Below are 16,348 nucleotides of genomic sequence, written 5' to 3' on the forward strand. Positions count from 1 at the left end.
GTTTTTTCCATGATCCACAGGGTTTGTTGCATGGTTTTCCCTGCGATTCTGTCAGGCCCGATACAGCAAAGCTGTTGGTTTGCAGCAAGCATTTTTGTTAGGAGAGCTGTACGAGAACTGGAGAATGATGGACTTTGTCTTTTATCAGTTAAGTTCGTTACCATTCAGACGCATTGGCTATCTGTGTTGCGGTATTCGCCTATGTTTAAAATCCTCCGGATTACCGGCAGGGCTAATGGTTAAAATAGATATGGCAAGAGACCTGCTGCCCTGCTATCCACTGTCTGCATTCAGATCCGGGGATTGAGGAGGAGAGAAGTCATCCTTATTTACAGTGTTTATATAAACACGATTATCTTTATGATGATATAACAAACTGTGGTTATGTGTTTATAAAATTACAAACAGTGACAAATGTTGCAGGGTATTAAATTGCTTACTGTTTATTTCTTTGCATTTTTACTTTGTAAACTATAAAATCATGGGTCTCCTTACGGTTTGTGTCTCATTTTCTGGGGCAATTGACAACAGTTGTTCGTTCCGCTCTTTTCCCCTGTTCTGCCGGCCACGCCCACTCCTCCCTCTGCTCGCAGCGATCCACGCCTAACTCAAAGCACTTTTTGAAAATATTCTGAGGTAAACTTAAACCGAAAGAGGGGGGTTTTCATGGCTCTTTAAGGGAATGAGTTTATTCACTTTTATAAAATAAATTAACTAATCGCTTTTTACAGAGTAGCAGAAAACTCACACTGATCACCAAACTAGTTGCTAAAGACTTTGATCTCCGATTATCATGATTTTTTGTATCAAATCAGGCAATCTCATAATTTAAATTAAAACAAAGAATAATAAAAAAAATACATTCACTACCAGACATTATTTATATTTTATTTGATATTATTGTGCTTGTCAAAATACAGTTCGTAGTAAAATACATCACATTCCTAGATTATTAAAAAACTATAAAACATCTCTAATAATTTGTTACATATTACTTGCAGAAAACATTTAAAGTCTGTAAATTTCTTTGGAAACATCAGACAATTTGATAAAACTTCAAAAAGATAAAACATTTACTTGTATAATATAGTGTTTGATTATGTTGCTAAGTAATTTTGCAGTCTTTGAAGCTCCCTTTTATCCAGTTAAGTTGGATTGCATCACTGTATAAAGTAGGTATGTGCTTGTCCATTTTCCTGCACGTTTGTTCTTTAACTCTTCTTTCAAGACATAATGGCAGGAATGGTGATAGTTATGTAATGCTGCTACTTCATTTGTTCTTAACATTCATTTTAGGAAGGAAGCGAATGCATAATACAGTATACATGTGATATTAATACCTAGTCTCATAGTGATGTGTTAGTACCATGATGTTTACAAAGTCTTGAGGCACTGGAAAGTTCATAAAGTTACCCTGAATAAGATATATTAGAAGCGTTAAGTAGTATACTGTATGCGTTCTACATTGTTAAGCTGTCTTGGTGAAAATCAGTGCGTTTAAATCAGCAGCAGTATTTGATGTCAATTATTGTTTTTGCTACATTTTTCTCACTACATTGCTGACAATCCTTTGCAGGTCTTCAGTTCGCATTCTGGTGGTTTCCAGGACTTCTTCATGATTGGCCCGTTCCTTGCTGTCGTAGTCGGTCACTACTTTGTTGGTAATAAGGGAAAGTCCAAACACACGTATCCCACAGTGCCGAGCGATCACCACTTCTGGAACGGTACTCATGCCTGTTCACACACAAAGTATTTTTTCATGAGACATTTAGGAAAACAACTTATCAGTGATGAAAGCTTATTTTTGTGGAAGCCGTGACATTTTTTGGATTTTTTTCAATAGGAAAGGTGGTTAAATTTGTTTATTATTATTATAAATGCCCTAACTTAAATACATTAAATGCCTTCTTTTAGACTTGAAAGAAAGAAATAAAGACAGACAGAAAGAAAGAAAGAAAGAAAGAAAGAAAGAAAGAAAGAAAGAAAGAAAGAAACTTGCAAATTGTAGTTAAAAGGTTCACTGAAATTAAAATTTACTGTAAAAACTCATTAACTCTTAAATTTTTTATGTTAAAATATCAACTTAATGATTTTTTTAAATACTTTTTAAAAACTGAGAGAGTAAAAACTAATATAAAGAAAGTCCATGACACTAAAATATTGCCACAATTATTAATTCAACCACATACAGTAGGATGGAGGAAGGCATGGTGGCTCAGTGGTTATCACTTTCGCCTCACAGCAAGAAGATCACTGGTTTGATTCTCAGCTAGGCCTATTGCATGTTCTTCCCGTTTTGGTATGGATTTCCTCCGGGTGTTCCAGTTTGCCCCACAGTCCAAAGACATGCACTATAAGTGAATTGGGTAAACAAAATGGACGTAGTGTATGAGTGTGTGTGTGTGTGTGTGTGTGTGTGTGTGTGTGAATTGCTTCCCAGTACTAGGTTGTGTCTGAAAGGGCATCCGCTGCATAAAACATATGCTGGAAAAGTTGACGGTTCATACCACTGTGGCAACCCATGACAAATTAGGTACTATGTCAAAGGAAAATGAATAAATGACATACATTCACCGGCCACTTTATTAGTTACACCTCACTACTACTGAGTTGGAACCCTTTTTGCCTTAAAACTGCTTTAATCCTTCATGGCAGATATAAGGTACTGGAAATATTCCCCAAATATTTTGGTCCATGTTGACATAATAGCATCATGCAGTGGCTGCAGATTTGTCAGCTGCACATCCATGATGCAAATCTCCCGTTCCACTACATCCCAAAGGTGCTCTTTTGGGTTGAGTTCTGGTGACTGTGAAGGCCATTTGAGTACAGTGAACTCATTGTCATGTTAAAAAACTAGTCTGATATGATTTACGCTTTATGACATGGCGCGTTATCCTGTTGGAAGTAGCCATCAGAAGATGGGTACACTGTGGTCATAAAGGGATGGACATGGTCAGCAACAATACTCATATAGGCTGTGGCATTGACACAATGCTCAAATGGTACTGATGGGCCCAAAGTGTGCCAAGAAAACATCCCCCACACCATTACAACACCACCACCAGCCTGAACCATTGATACAAGGCAGGATAGAATCCATACTTTCATGTTTTTGACTCCAAATTCTGACCCTACCATTCGAATGTTGCGGCAGAAATCGAGACTCATCAGATCAGGCAACGTTTATCCAATCTTCTTTTGTCCAGTTTTGGTGACCCTGTGCGAATTGTAGCCTCAGTTTCCTGTTCTAAGCTGACAGGAGTGGCACCTGGTGTGGTCTTCTGCTGCTGTAGCCCATCTGCCTCAAAGTTGGGTGTTTTGTGCGTTCAAAGATGCTCTTCTGCATGCCTCGGTTGTAACGAGTGGTTATTTGAGTTACTGTTGCCTTTCAATCAGCTCGAACCAGTCTGGCCGTTCTCCTCTGACCTCTGGCATCAACAAGTTATTTGCGCCCACAGAACTGCTGCTCACTGGATTTTTTCTCTTTATCTGAACATTCTCTGTAATCCTTAGAGATAATTGTGCCTGTAAACCGCAGTAGATCAGCAGTTTCTGAAATACTTAGACCAGCCTGTCTGGCACCAACAATCATGCCACATTCAAAGCTCCTTAAATCACCTTTCTTCCCCATTCTGATGCTCGATTTGAACTGCAGCAGATTGTCTTGACCATCGCTGCGTCCGAAACTGCATACTTCCATACTATATAGTACGCTAAAATCAGTATGTGAGCCGAGTAGTATATCCGAATTCATAGAATTCGAAAATCAGTATGCGATGACTTACTACTTCCGGCGAGATTCTAGAGTGCGCATCCCATGCATGCTGCGCTATCCCATGATGCCCCGCGAGCGAATTCATGAATGGGAGTAAAGTGACGCAATTGACACAGGTAGGTCACGTGACCATGACAAAATGGCGGATGTAGTACGTCCGAATTCCATTCATGCTTTTCACATTCATACTGTATAGAATGTACTTTTCTAACGGCCGAGTAGTACATTTAAATTCAAATGGAGTACCTACTGAGTAGTAGACGGTTTCGGACACAGCCCATGTCTACATGCCAAAATGTGCTGGGATGTGATTGGCTGATCAGAGATTTGCGTTAACGAGCAATTAGACAGGTGTACCTAATAAAGTTACTGATAAGTGACCTTTTAACTAATTAAAAGTTTCTCTTGCAGCATTTTAATGTCTTTTACTGTTAAAATCATAGTAATTTGGCAACATTACATACCCACAGCATCCGCACCAAGCATCTGTAGCACTCTGCATTCTGCAATGGTCTCATAGGACGGTCCAGCCAACATACAGTAAACGCCCTCTTGGAGGAAAGAGTCACAGCCCAGTTCTTTGGCAGTTTTCCGGACCAACTGTGCCAAATCTCGGTCATAAGCATCAGACATGCAGGGAAAGCGCACTCCAAATCTACAGGGACAGTAACACAAAGGTCAGTGAACGCTGGATGTACAAATCTTAATGATTATGTACTGAGGCCAATAGCACAGTCAACACTGACTGAACTTTAAAAAACATGTTTCTCTTTTAATTTAACTTCTTTTTTACATTTCTTTAAGCACAAAAAAACCTTTCATTTTCTAACAATACACACTGCAGCATCAATTCGTTTCTTATAGTGTCTGAAGTGAATTAGGTCTCTCTAAACCCCTCCCTTCTTAGAGTCTATTCTGCTCTGATTGGTCAGACGGCCTAGTCTGTTTTGATTGGTCTGGCAGGTCAGTAAAGACCATTGGCTGGCACTATGCACATTAGGTGCAGAAAGTAAGACTAGAATTAATAGCGGAAAACTGGTTGCTGATATTTTCACAAACCCCTATATTACTATGGCAATCTGTTTTAACATTTAAATAGTTACGAGTATTTACAATATAATTTATACTGAATTAAAATTGTCCACTATTCACACATGTAACACATAATAAAGGAAACTGAAAAGTTCATATCTCAATGACAGATCCTATATAATTTGATATTTAGAAATGAACAAGATCTTTTAAATCATGGGTGTCAAATTCAGTTCCTGGAGGGCCACTGCCCTGCACAGTTTAGTTCCAACCCTGCTTCAACGCTGTTGAACGCCTTCAACGCAGTTAGTTTTCCCTGTTTATTTATGCTTTTGCATCGCATTATGGCACCTTGATCTTTCTTCCAACAACATTTAATTTTGAAAAGTTTGAAAAGGTGACTTTTCTTAACATTTTTAATAGATTAAAATGATATAGTTTCTGAGTTGGTGTTCTGTACTATGGTACAACATCCTTGTAATAAATTGCCACTACATTTTCTGTTGTTATACAGACTTATTTCTCTTTATATTATTTTGTGTTGTTTCAAACTACTAAAATGCCAATAAAAGGCACTTTTAAACACCAAAAGTCAAGAGAGGGTGCTCGCTGCAGAGCCATTTGAGCAGAGCTGAGCTCCAGCGAGGGGGAGCATGAGCTCTCGTTCTGCCTCCTGTAAGCTGTTTTAATGCGTACACCAACCCCACCCCTAACCCTACCCCCAGTGACATCACTCGTAGAAGAAGTGCAAAAAAGGTGGAGCTGAAGCTCATGCTCCCCCTCACTGGAGCTCAGCTCGCCCAAATGGCTCTGCAGCGAGCACCACTTGAAAGTCAACAGAGCAGAAATCAAGGCAACATAATGCAATTCACAACCATAAATAAACTGATAACATTTGTAAATCACAAAATACTGAAACTATGAATTAACAGACATTGTTTACAGTGCTGCAGTGAAAGTACAACTACTACTGGTGTGCTGGTAAGCACACAAAATCACACTCTCCCATTCACCCACTGTGGCCAATTTAGTTCGTCTGATTCACCTATAGACCATTTCCATGTGGTGTCATTAGCCCATGAACATTTCTTGCTTGTTGTCAAACTATTTCCTAACTATAACAAGAGACAATTCAATCATAACTTGATGTTAAAACAGCTCTCATAACACTATTTATCGATATGTGGACCTTTTTTGGATTATCTGAGACTATGGAAATTAAAAATGTAAAATAGGAAATACGTTAGGACCATTGTTATTTTTTTGCATCCCTCAAAATGGTCTATACGGCATGTCATTGAACTATGAAGTAAACTGGGGTAGAGGTGTGCATTCCCACGGCTGTACCGCAAGGGCCTTGAGACCTGACCAAATTTCTTTCGGCGCAGGAATAAATTTCCAAAAAAAAGTGCGGCAGCGGTCAGTAACTGGTGTAATTTGAACCGGAGCAGGCAGTCTACAATATTGCTCCCGACTCCTTAACGAGTGAGTACGCGTATGTATGTGTGTGAAGAGAGAGAGAGCGTGATGCTGTGCGTCGCTAGCTTGGTGCTGTCTATGTGTGTGTGTATGTCACACATCACACTCGGGGCGGGTTGGACAGTGGGACAACAAAGGCTGAGTATAAGCAGGAGCGGTTGGGTTCAGACTAAAACTTGATGTGAGCGGGATTAAAAATTTTGTCCCGCACAGATGTCCCCAGGCGAGAGACACATTTAGATATGGGGAGAACACACAAACTTCTAACAAAAATGCCTATTTTTTCTTGTTGTTATGCAATTGTGCTAACCCCTTAGCCACCATGCTGCCTTTACACATTGTCACAGCTAATATTCAAAGAAGATTAAACTTTAAGTGTCTTGATGTACTAAATGGCAGTTCACCTTTCTTCATTGTGTCCACACAGAGGATTCTGGCCTGCAAAGCCTGGCACATTGATATGGTCTTTGATCACCATGATGTCACCCACTTTAAATTTAGGATTGAGTCCTCCAGCAGCATTGGTCACAATCAAAGTCTCAATTCCAAGAAGGAAAAACACTCTTACTGGATATGTGACCTAAAAATAGAAAGAGAATGCATTAGATTTAGAGCTGCTTTGACAAACTGTCCTCATCTTTATGAAGCAGGAAATTAAAGATTGAAATGTGAACTGATAAAAGCGGTTAATATGCTGCTATCAATTTTATTTAATATAACTGTATTCTTTCTTCCCCATCTTTGTCAAAATAGATGGCCAGGTTTGGGAATTGTAATTCTTGTATTATTAACTATTTTAATACATCAGCACACACAAATACAGTCTCAGCTATACAGTAGGAAATAATGGGAAATATACAAACAAGTAAACAGAATAATACAGTCAGACTAGCTAAATACTAACTTTAATTATGAAGAATAGAAAACCTGGAGAAATTATTAATGAAATGCCAAAAATGTGGCTGCCAAAATCATCTGACTTTTGATGTATGTCATAGGTGAGTGGAAAAAGCATACAAACTTGAGACAACCACATTTTAAAGGAGGATATCTGAGGAGATGACCACAATAAAAGTATACATTTCTTTGCCAGATAAACCAAGATTAAAAGCAAATGCTTGTTGTAAGAGTACAGCACATTCTTTTCTCCACCAAATAACAAACACAATTCCAGATAAAAACAAAAATGTATCTCAAAGAGTCCTTGTAAAAAAAAAATGTGTTTTCTTCCAAAAAGAGATGATTTTATTATAAGACAAGAAACAATGAGGGAATGGATTGGCTGGTTTTATTTTTACAGTTAAAACAAAGATCAGAGGGGTTTCTGTAAATATTTTTCAGACGATTTATAATTGAGTTCATGCATGAAGTACATTTAAAACATTTAGTTACATATTTTAGACCAATCTGTATCTTCAATTTTGTGACCTAAATCATTTTTCCACACAGTCTTTAAACTCTCAAAAGAAGAAGTAAAGGAGTTAGACAGAGCTTTTTATACTTTGGAAATTAGCCCCTTGGAAAAACTGTTTGTTACAATTTGCTCTATTGCAGCAATCTCAAATCTCAGTTTTATCGGACAATAAAATGACACAGCAAAAATGGATTGTGATTGGTTTGAAATTTCTTGGAAATATTTAAGTGTACTGCCTGTAAAGAGGCATGATAATTTTAGAATCCCTAATTTGGACCAATTTGAATGACCAATATTTTGCAACGATTCACTGTAAAACCCAACAGTCAACTTTATTAAATGAAATGAGTGTAGTTAACTCAAAATTGACTGAAAGTTAATTCTACTCAATTGAAAAGAGTTTTGAACTCAGTGTTGAAGGTGATCCGTTAATCAAATACCTCATTACTTCAGCTAAAATGGAGTAAGTTTACAGTACTCATATAGATTAGTTTTTTTTTTTTTTTTTTACTCAAATGGTTTGTAGTAATTGGTTTCCTCAAACGGTTTGAGTTGGCTTAACTTATTGGGCTTTACATTACTCAATTAGTTTGAGTTTTACTTGGCTCAAATTGTTTTGTTTACTTAAATGGATTAAGTTCACAGTACTCATTAGGATTAGTTTTTGAACTTAAATGGTTTGTGCAATCGTTTTCCTCAAATGGTTTGACTTACATTTTTGGGGTTTACAGTGTACTGGGAAATCAGGGTTAAAAGCAATTGGCAAGAACAAAGTGATATAGTTTTTAGTTTTTAACGTATAAGATTTGAAAAATTATTTCCATCCATAAAACACATGATTTAATAATAAAATATTATATTAATAGTTTTTTTTCTTCATTTATGTGCATTAAATTAAGTATTTTTACATAGGTAAGTATGTAGTGATTTTAATTACCTACAAAAACATAATATCATAAATCAGGATGTCAATAGAGAAAGTGCTGTCTAATTCTTTCTGAACATATTTAACTTGATTGCAGGCAACAAAAGGCAAATGTTTTATGTTGTAAAAGTTTATAGGAGGTCATTGGCTCATCAGTTGTCAAATGTTAACTATGATCATGTCTGTTATGTTTAAATCGCTGATAGCAGCAGTGAGAAGTCAATGGTTAAGTACAGAATAATCTCCCTGTTAGTGTCGTGGCATATAATTGATTAAATCCTGAGATGGTTCCTCACTTATGAAGCGATTTTTTTAATTAAATACTAACAACATGCCTTTTTGTTTTAAATACTGACTTATATCCACATCCATGTGCTTTTAAATGATTTGGTTTTGTTTTTTGCTCATTTTTTAGTGTGTACAATATATGGTTAAAAATCTCATCAGCAAAATACAGAACAAGCATCATTTGATGACATTAAAATACTTTATTTAAGGATCACAATGAAGCCACCGAATACCATTTCTTTGTAGCATTAATTATACAGTACTTATACAGCCAAATCCTTTAAGAAACTGGGTTTTACCTATTTGTCAGCAAGACATTTTTAATTATTTCAAATATAATACAATTTTTGTCACTCACTGCCACTCTAATAAGTTTAAAATTTAATAAGCACATGTCAGAATAAGTATTCTGTGACATTAGTACATATATACAGTCACCGGCCACTTTACTGGACACTTTTGTCCAACTACTTGTTAACACAAATTTCTAATCAGCCAATCACATGGCAGCATCTCAATGCATTTAGCCATGTAGACATAGTCAAGACGATCTGCTGCAGTTCAAACCACAGCCTATCTGTGTATTGTTGCTGACCAGGTCCATCCCTCTATGACCCCAGTGTACTCATCTTTTGATGACGACTTTTTCAAGCAGGACAACACGCCATGTCATAAAGCGCAAATCATCTCAGACTGGTTTCTTAAACATGCAATGTACTCAAATGGCCTCCACAGTCACCAGATCTTAATCCAATAGAGCACATTTGGGATGTAGTGGAAGAGGAGATTCACATCATGGATGTGCAGTCGACAAATCTGCAGCAAATGTGTGATGCTAATATGGACTAAAATCTCTGAGGAATATTTCCAGCACCTTGTTGAATCTATGCCACAAAGGATTAAGGCAGTTCTGAAGGCAAAAAGAGGTCCAACCCGGTACTAAGGTGTACCTAATAAAGTGGCCAGTGAGTGTACATGCTACACTGAACGATGATGAAGCCTTATTTCTCCCATATTTGCTAAAGCAGATACGTTACTTTCATTAATTATTATGCTTTCTATTCATATAAAATCCCTGTTGTAAATTTAATTTGATGCAGGCACCAAAATGAGGCTTCTTATCTTTCACCCATATCCATTGAAAATACAATTTCCCTTTGGTATTTAAAAAAATGACACTCACCGTAGCAACATTATAGCCCTCATAAAAATGGAAACGGCCTTGCATGCAAACACACTGCTTCCCATTCAGCTCTCCAAACACCAGCTGACCTTTATGTCCTTGCACTGAAGAGAAATGAGACAGCACTTTTTTATGTTCGTCATTGTCAACAATAATCAAATTATGGCATTGAGATTAAGTCACTGAATAATTTATGAATCAAAAGCGTCTAGAGGAGCTATGAATATACACTATAAAAAAATTGTGTGTTCATTCAAGCAAATGAAATCTCCTACCTGTGCTGTGTGGAAAGCGTGGGATTTTGTCATAAGGAAACACTTGCTTGTTGTCCAGCAGGTCAGCCAATCCGCCGAGTCCCGAACCACAGATTATTGCCACTTTAGGCCTGATATCTGTATTAGCAAGCAGCCAGTCAGCTGTTTCTTTGTACTCCTCATAGCTGAAGCTAGATGAAAACAAAGTATTGGTTTTTGCATAATAGTCAAAAACACACATACAATTCCACACAATTGAACTTAATTTCTGACTGAAGGTTACTTGGTTATGAAAACTGTAGTTGTCAGAATCTCTCTGTTAGACACAAACACATGCTAATGTCACATGACCTGTCAAGTGCATTGACCTAGTCGAGTTTCAAGAGTGAAGACGAGGTGTTCTGTGAAAGTATCTCTTTGGTGAACAGTCGCTGTAGTAAATGATTTCCAGTAGCTGTCTTTCTTGGGTGTGTGAGCCGCTACTGTTTAACTGCTGGTCAAGTTAGTAAGGCTAGTGAACAATCCGTGGGGTGTAAATGCATTTCAGAGATGCGAATATTTGAAGTGAGATATATATACCCAATAATCTGCGATTGTCACTGAGCTTAATGGATCTTAATTATTAGAGTATGTTATGGTATTTTTATTTGTAGCTTCGCTTATCTGTAGTGTATGCTAATACAGTAAAAGCTTTCAGGTGTATGTGGCTAAAAATTCCCTTATTAGGAATTTCACACCAAGAAACTAAAAGCAAAGTCAAGAATAATGGACATAACAATATTTTTAGATTATCATGCTAACAATATTTTTAAAATACTTTTAGAATATTTTTTTTCAGATTTTGACAGCCTATAATTATCCACCTTATATTTAAAGGGACGGTTCACCCAAAATTAAATTTTTGTCAATATATTAACTATCAGGCCATTGAAGATTTAAAAACTGTGGTCTTTGATGACTCATAAAATGCAAGTCAGCGGCTACTGGCACATTTAAAGTCCAAATAATGATAAAAATAATAATAATTACATTTTTTTCTGTGCAAGAGACTGAATATTATTTACAACCCTATTCATGCTTTAGACCAGGGGTGCCAGATACGTCAATTGCAATCTGCCGGTCGATCACACAGCTGGCGTGGGTAGATGGTTGCATGGCATATAAAAATAGTCATCAGCCTATCATCCATCTTCACTAAAATTTGTCGCTTGATTGACATACAGAGTAGCCAGTCTGATATCTGATATTTTCTGACGCATGGTGCTGCAAAAAATAGCGAAGTTGGCACAGTCAAGTCCAAAAATCATTCCACCATGACTCATGATCTTTCGGTAGTGTGCTTGAGGCTGGCTATCAGCAGCTACTGTTCGGACTATGATTCCCTGGCTAAATCCATTTAGTGCAAGTCATCATCCTACATCAATATATATTATACAAATACAGAATTTCCATTATAAACAAATGTATGTTTAGCATTTTTATATTTGGTAGATTATTTTGACTTGGTCGTTTTATAAGTTGCTTACATGCTTAAAAAGTGTGGGCACCCCTGCTTTAGACCATAGGTCTCAAACTGGATTCCTGGAGGGCTGCAGCTCTGCACAGTTTTGAATCAAACAGAGCTGACCCAACTAATTAAGGTGTTCAAAACTACTATAGACTTTTAAGCTCGTGTAAGTTGAAGGTGGTTGGGGCTAACCTATGCCGAGTTGCGGCCCTCCAGAAATTGAGTTAATTTAAATGTCTTATTAATATTCAGTTATAGCTGTGTTATGCTGCTTGCAATTGCAAACTATTTGAGTAAAATCATTTAACTTTATTTTGTGTTAACACAACGGTTTTAACCAACTAAGATTGATGAGAGATTTGAAGATTGGTATAGGCTTGGCATCTCTACTTTTAGTTTAATTTTCCCTAAAAAGATAGTTTTTTTTTTTTTTTTTTTTTAAAGAAAATCTCTGATATGTACAGTCTGGACAAATGAGATGTCTTTTGGTACCTCCAAAGCAGGATCTACTTTAATAGTGAGATTAGGTGTTTAAAGAACCATGCCCTCAACTTAATTGACTTAGTTATTGACATCTATAGAACAAAGACAATATAGGGGACTTGTTCAAAATTGTAGTCTGCCATCCAATACACCAAGGAACACTCAACAAATGACATCAGACAAAAATTAGAGCGAGAATCCAACCTAGTCATCTCATATATCTGCTCAGTAGGCCACTTCTTTCAGCTCTGGGATGTGACGAGATTTTTGCCGAGGGAATCTTACCAGATACTTTATAACTCCCAAGTTAACATGTATTCAGTCATGGGAGAAGGATAGGGAATAGTGCTTAGCAAAACTATTTGTACACACTTTAGAGTTGCCCAGCCATTCAGTCATCCTGGCAGGATGTAATGCAAGCAATACGAAATATTTCTGGTGATGGGATGGACTTTTTTTTACAACAATTTACCTGGATGGATACAGAATATTGCAGCCAATTTAATGGTAAAAGACAAGTGTTTATTATAAATACTTCTAACAACTAAGAAGAAAACTGTAACTCGATAGTGGCTACAACTCAAAACCCCTACAAAATCTGAATGGTTGGATAGCATATCTAACGTTTACAATAGAGGATGACATTTTTATTTTTGAACTACAAATGGACAAATACCTGCAATATTATTAGAAATGGATTGTACATATGCCTTTACACAGTGTAAACTGATCTTTATATGTATTTGTTAATGTGACCTGTAAGTAAATATGTGACGAGTCAACTGTTAAATTAAGTTCTGGTGTGTTATTGTGTTTTTTATTTAATATTTGTAACTGTATTTTTTTCTTTTCCTATTTTTTCTTTTAAAAAGGAGAAATAAAAATTTAAAGTTAAAGTTAAAAAACACAACGTTACAAAAGTTAAAAACACAACGGTTTCAAGTGCCAAGATTTACCTGTAAGCTTGCTATTCTAGTTATTTAATGAAGCATGTTCATGGAAATTCAATTTGTGTTGTGTTTACTCGATATGACAATGCAAGCTATTAAAGGAAGCGTCTGGAAATGCTTTCTGCTTCACATGAAGTGTCGAGAGTGTTAAAATGATTGGAATTATTTAATAAAACAAAAACAAAAAATGTAAAGCAGTAGGTTGATCCCATACCAAATTGCTTACACATTTATAATTCCCACGTTTATTATCAAAACGCCTTTTATAGCTGTGAGGCACGAAGTAACGGGAAACACATTGGGCAGGAAGAGCTCGGTGGCCGCATGCGCTGTCCGTGGTGCTGCAGGGCGTTGCGGGATCAGCACTTTCCATTCAGAGCGCTGAGCTTCCAACACTACGTGACTCCATAGCGCTCAATGAGAATGCACAATGGGCCTCTTATTTTACAATCACAGCGCTGCCTATTTTAGTTTTTCGCATTGAAAGACCTGCCAACAACCATGTCCTCATTTAGGACGGGTTTCAAAGCTGTCATCTGCAGGTTTAATAGTGGCGCCTGTCTCTTTAAGAGTTGCGTATAGGCTAGAGCTAGGCTACTGTGCGCATCCACCAAGCCGAATAGGAGGATTCTGTTACGTAACCATATTTATGAGGAGTTGATTGTATACATGTGTTATTATAAATGTATTATAAATGTTATGAGCGTCTAATGGACTGTCAAAAAACATAACATTTTTACATTAAAGGTGGAATGCACATATAGGCAATAACTAGTGAAAAAACACCCAGTATGCTAACTAAACAGAACTGAAATCCAGTAAAGACACTGCATGTAAATTAGATTGATTTGCCTTTTACTTCAGGTTGATCTATGATTGATAAGGGATGTAAATAAACACAGCGACAGCTGAGTTGTCATAGCGACAGCTCGGGAATGTAATCGCATATATTTCTCCTCAATAATGTAATTTAGGCGTTCTGGATGATGTAGAATGTTGATTTGGCAGGTACTGTCTGCATGTTTTAATGCAGCGAACTGAACACACAGCCTAGCCTATATGCTATTCGTTTTTCATCTTACCTGCATTCGCTGGATGTTGACATGTCCGCAGCGGCTGGTCGAATTACTGAACGTGATAAATTGCTGGCGCGAGGAGGAATAATAATAATACAGAAGAACCTTAGCGAGAGGTCAAACACCCGACGGTCTCGAGGGAAGGGTGGCGTGACGGAGGAGGAGTCCGTCTTAAACCCGTTTCTTAAACTGCGCTCGCTGTTCTAATCCAATTTTCTGTCAGAATGGGCCGCTCACTGACCCGCAGTTAAAGAGCCTTGAGAACTGTCATCCTGCCAGGACCAGCACAGACCTGTAGCTGTGCCTCACTCACTACAAGGGAAAACGCTTCTCTGGACTTTCACTGCAGTGTCCAGTGAAACGGTTAAAGTGTCAGTTGTCACGCGCAGACATAACCGGTGCTTCTTTAACTCTTGGAAGACTCATCCGTAACACTTTAAATGTGTTGCTTCGCCACACTGCGCAATTAAAATTGGATATGTTTAGCTAAATCTAAATGAAGTTCTTCACAAATATCCACACTTGGAAAAAATGAAATACTCAATTAGAAGTTCTAGCAAATTCTCTAATATGTTTAGCAAACTTTATTATCATATTTCTCTGTACTTCCTGGGGAATAATTGCTTATCCTGTATGTAACTAATTTCCCTCTTTTCTTTTCTTTCTCTGTCCAGATATTCATGCTTAGTCTTTGCTAGCCTACCATTGTAAGGTAGCACAGCACTATCCCTAATTGTATCACTCACTATAGTTGTCTATTTATTTATTTATTTATTTATTTATTTATTCATTCATTTATTTATTTATACATTCATTCATTTATTTTCTTTTTGGTTTATTCCCTTTGTTAATCTATAGGGATTCGCCACAGCGGAATGAACCAGCAACTTGCAGCACATGTTTTACGCAGCGGATGCCCTTCCAGCTGTAACCCATTTCTGGGAAACATCCATACACACTCATTCACACTCATACAGGGAAGATTTTAGCTTACTTATTTCACCTATACCACGTCTTTGGACTCATGGGGGAAACTGGAGCACCCGGAGGAAACCCACACGAACACGGAGAGAACATGCAAACTCCACAGAGAAATGCCAACTGACCCAGCTGAGGCTCGAACCAGTGACCTTCTTGCTGTGAGGCAACAGCGCTACCCACTGCGCCACCGTGTCACCCTTATTTATGTATATTTATTTATTATATTATTATACTGTTTTATACAATAATGCTGTTTATTATTGTTATCAATATTATTTTTCTTGTCTTTACTATTTTTATTATTATTGTAATATTTTATTATTATTATTGTCAATATACTAGGCAGTGTATTTAGGGTTTGTTGAAGTGGGTTTATAAAAAAATATATATTTCTGAATAAACAATGACATCTGTACTTAGCAAAAAAAAAAGTTCTTCATGGGAAGTCATTTGAGTTCAACAAATTGCCCTAATCTTAAATTGTAACTGTAATAAACAAACTGTAATAAGCATTTGAGTTGGTTCTGGTTCTATGAAGATTAGAAAAAAGCTGATGTTTAATTTAGCATTCTTCACATAAGTGTGTTGGTTCTGGGCTCTTTAATGAAGAGTTGTAACCATTAGGCTATAAACACTGAGAGAATTACTGAGTCACCATGTGCTTTTTAGTGGTTGATTCTTGTTATGTTTATTTAGGCTATTTACTCATTAGTTGAATATGCCATTTGTGTCATTTGGTTTGTTTTCTATGAGTGTATGTAAACTAAATTGCATTAGAAAGCAGCTTTGTTAATTCTAAGCAAAATACCTTTTAAAAATTGTATTTAATATGAAGTTAGTGTGCTAGCAGATTTATGGATAAAACAAGAGTTAATGAGTTATTTTCTGAAGTTATTTTATAATAATACATTGGCAGTTTTTCTTAACACAAATTATATAAAAATGTAAACACGTTGATATTGTAAAGCAGATTTTATTGTTTTAATATCTTGTAGCTC

At 36.8% G+C, this 16,348-nt stretch overlaps 1 protein-coding gene across 2 annotated transcripts; it reads right to left on the minus strand.

Moving 5' to 3' along the window:
- Window positions 1-874: 874 nt before the first annotated feature.
- On the minus strand, window positions 875-14,703 carry pnp6 (purine nucleoside phosphorylase 6). Of its 2 annotated transcripts, none has more exons than XR_015514227.1 (6): window positions 14,376-14,703; window positions 10,375-10,544; window positions 10,100-10,203; window positions 6,694-6,869; window positions 2,022-4,433; window positions 875-1,915 (listed from the first exon to the last, which is right to left on the minus strand). XR_015514227.1 is itself a non-coding variant. In NM_205655.2 (6 exon segments), coding segments are annotated over 6 exon segments (861 nt in total). In that variant the 5' UTR covers window positions 14,399-14,703; the 3' UTR covers window positions 875-1,537.
- Window positions 14,704-16,348: the final 1,645 nt, after the last annotated feature.

This window comes from Danio rerio, chromosome 18 (genome assembly GCF_052040795.2).
Source record: "Danio rerio strain M-AB ecotype USA chromosome 18, GRCz13ab, whole genome shotgun sequence".
Classification (NCBI taxonomy): Eukaryota; Metazoa; Chordata; class Actinopteri; order Cypriniformes; family Danionidae; genus Danio; species Danio rerio.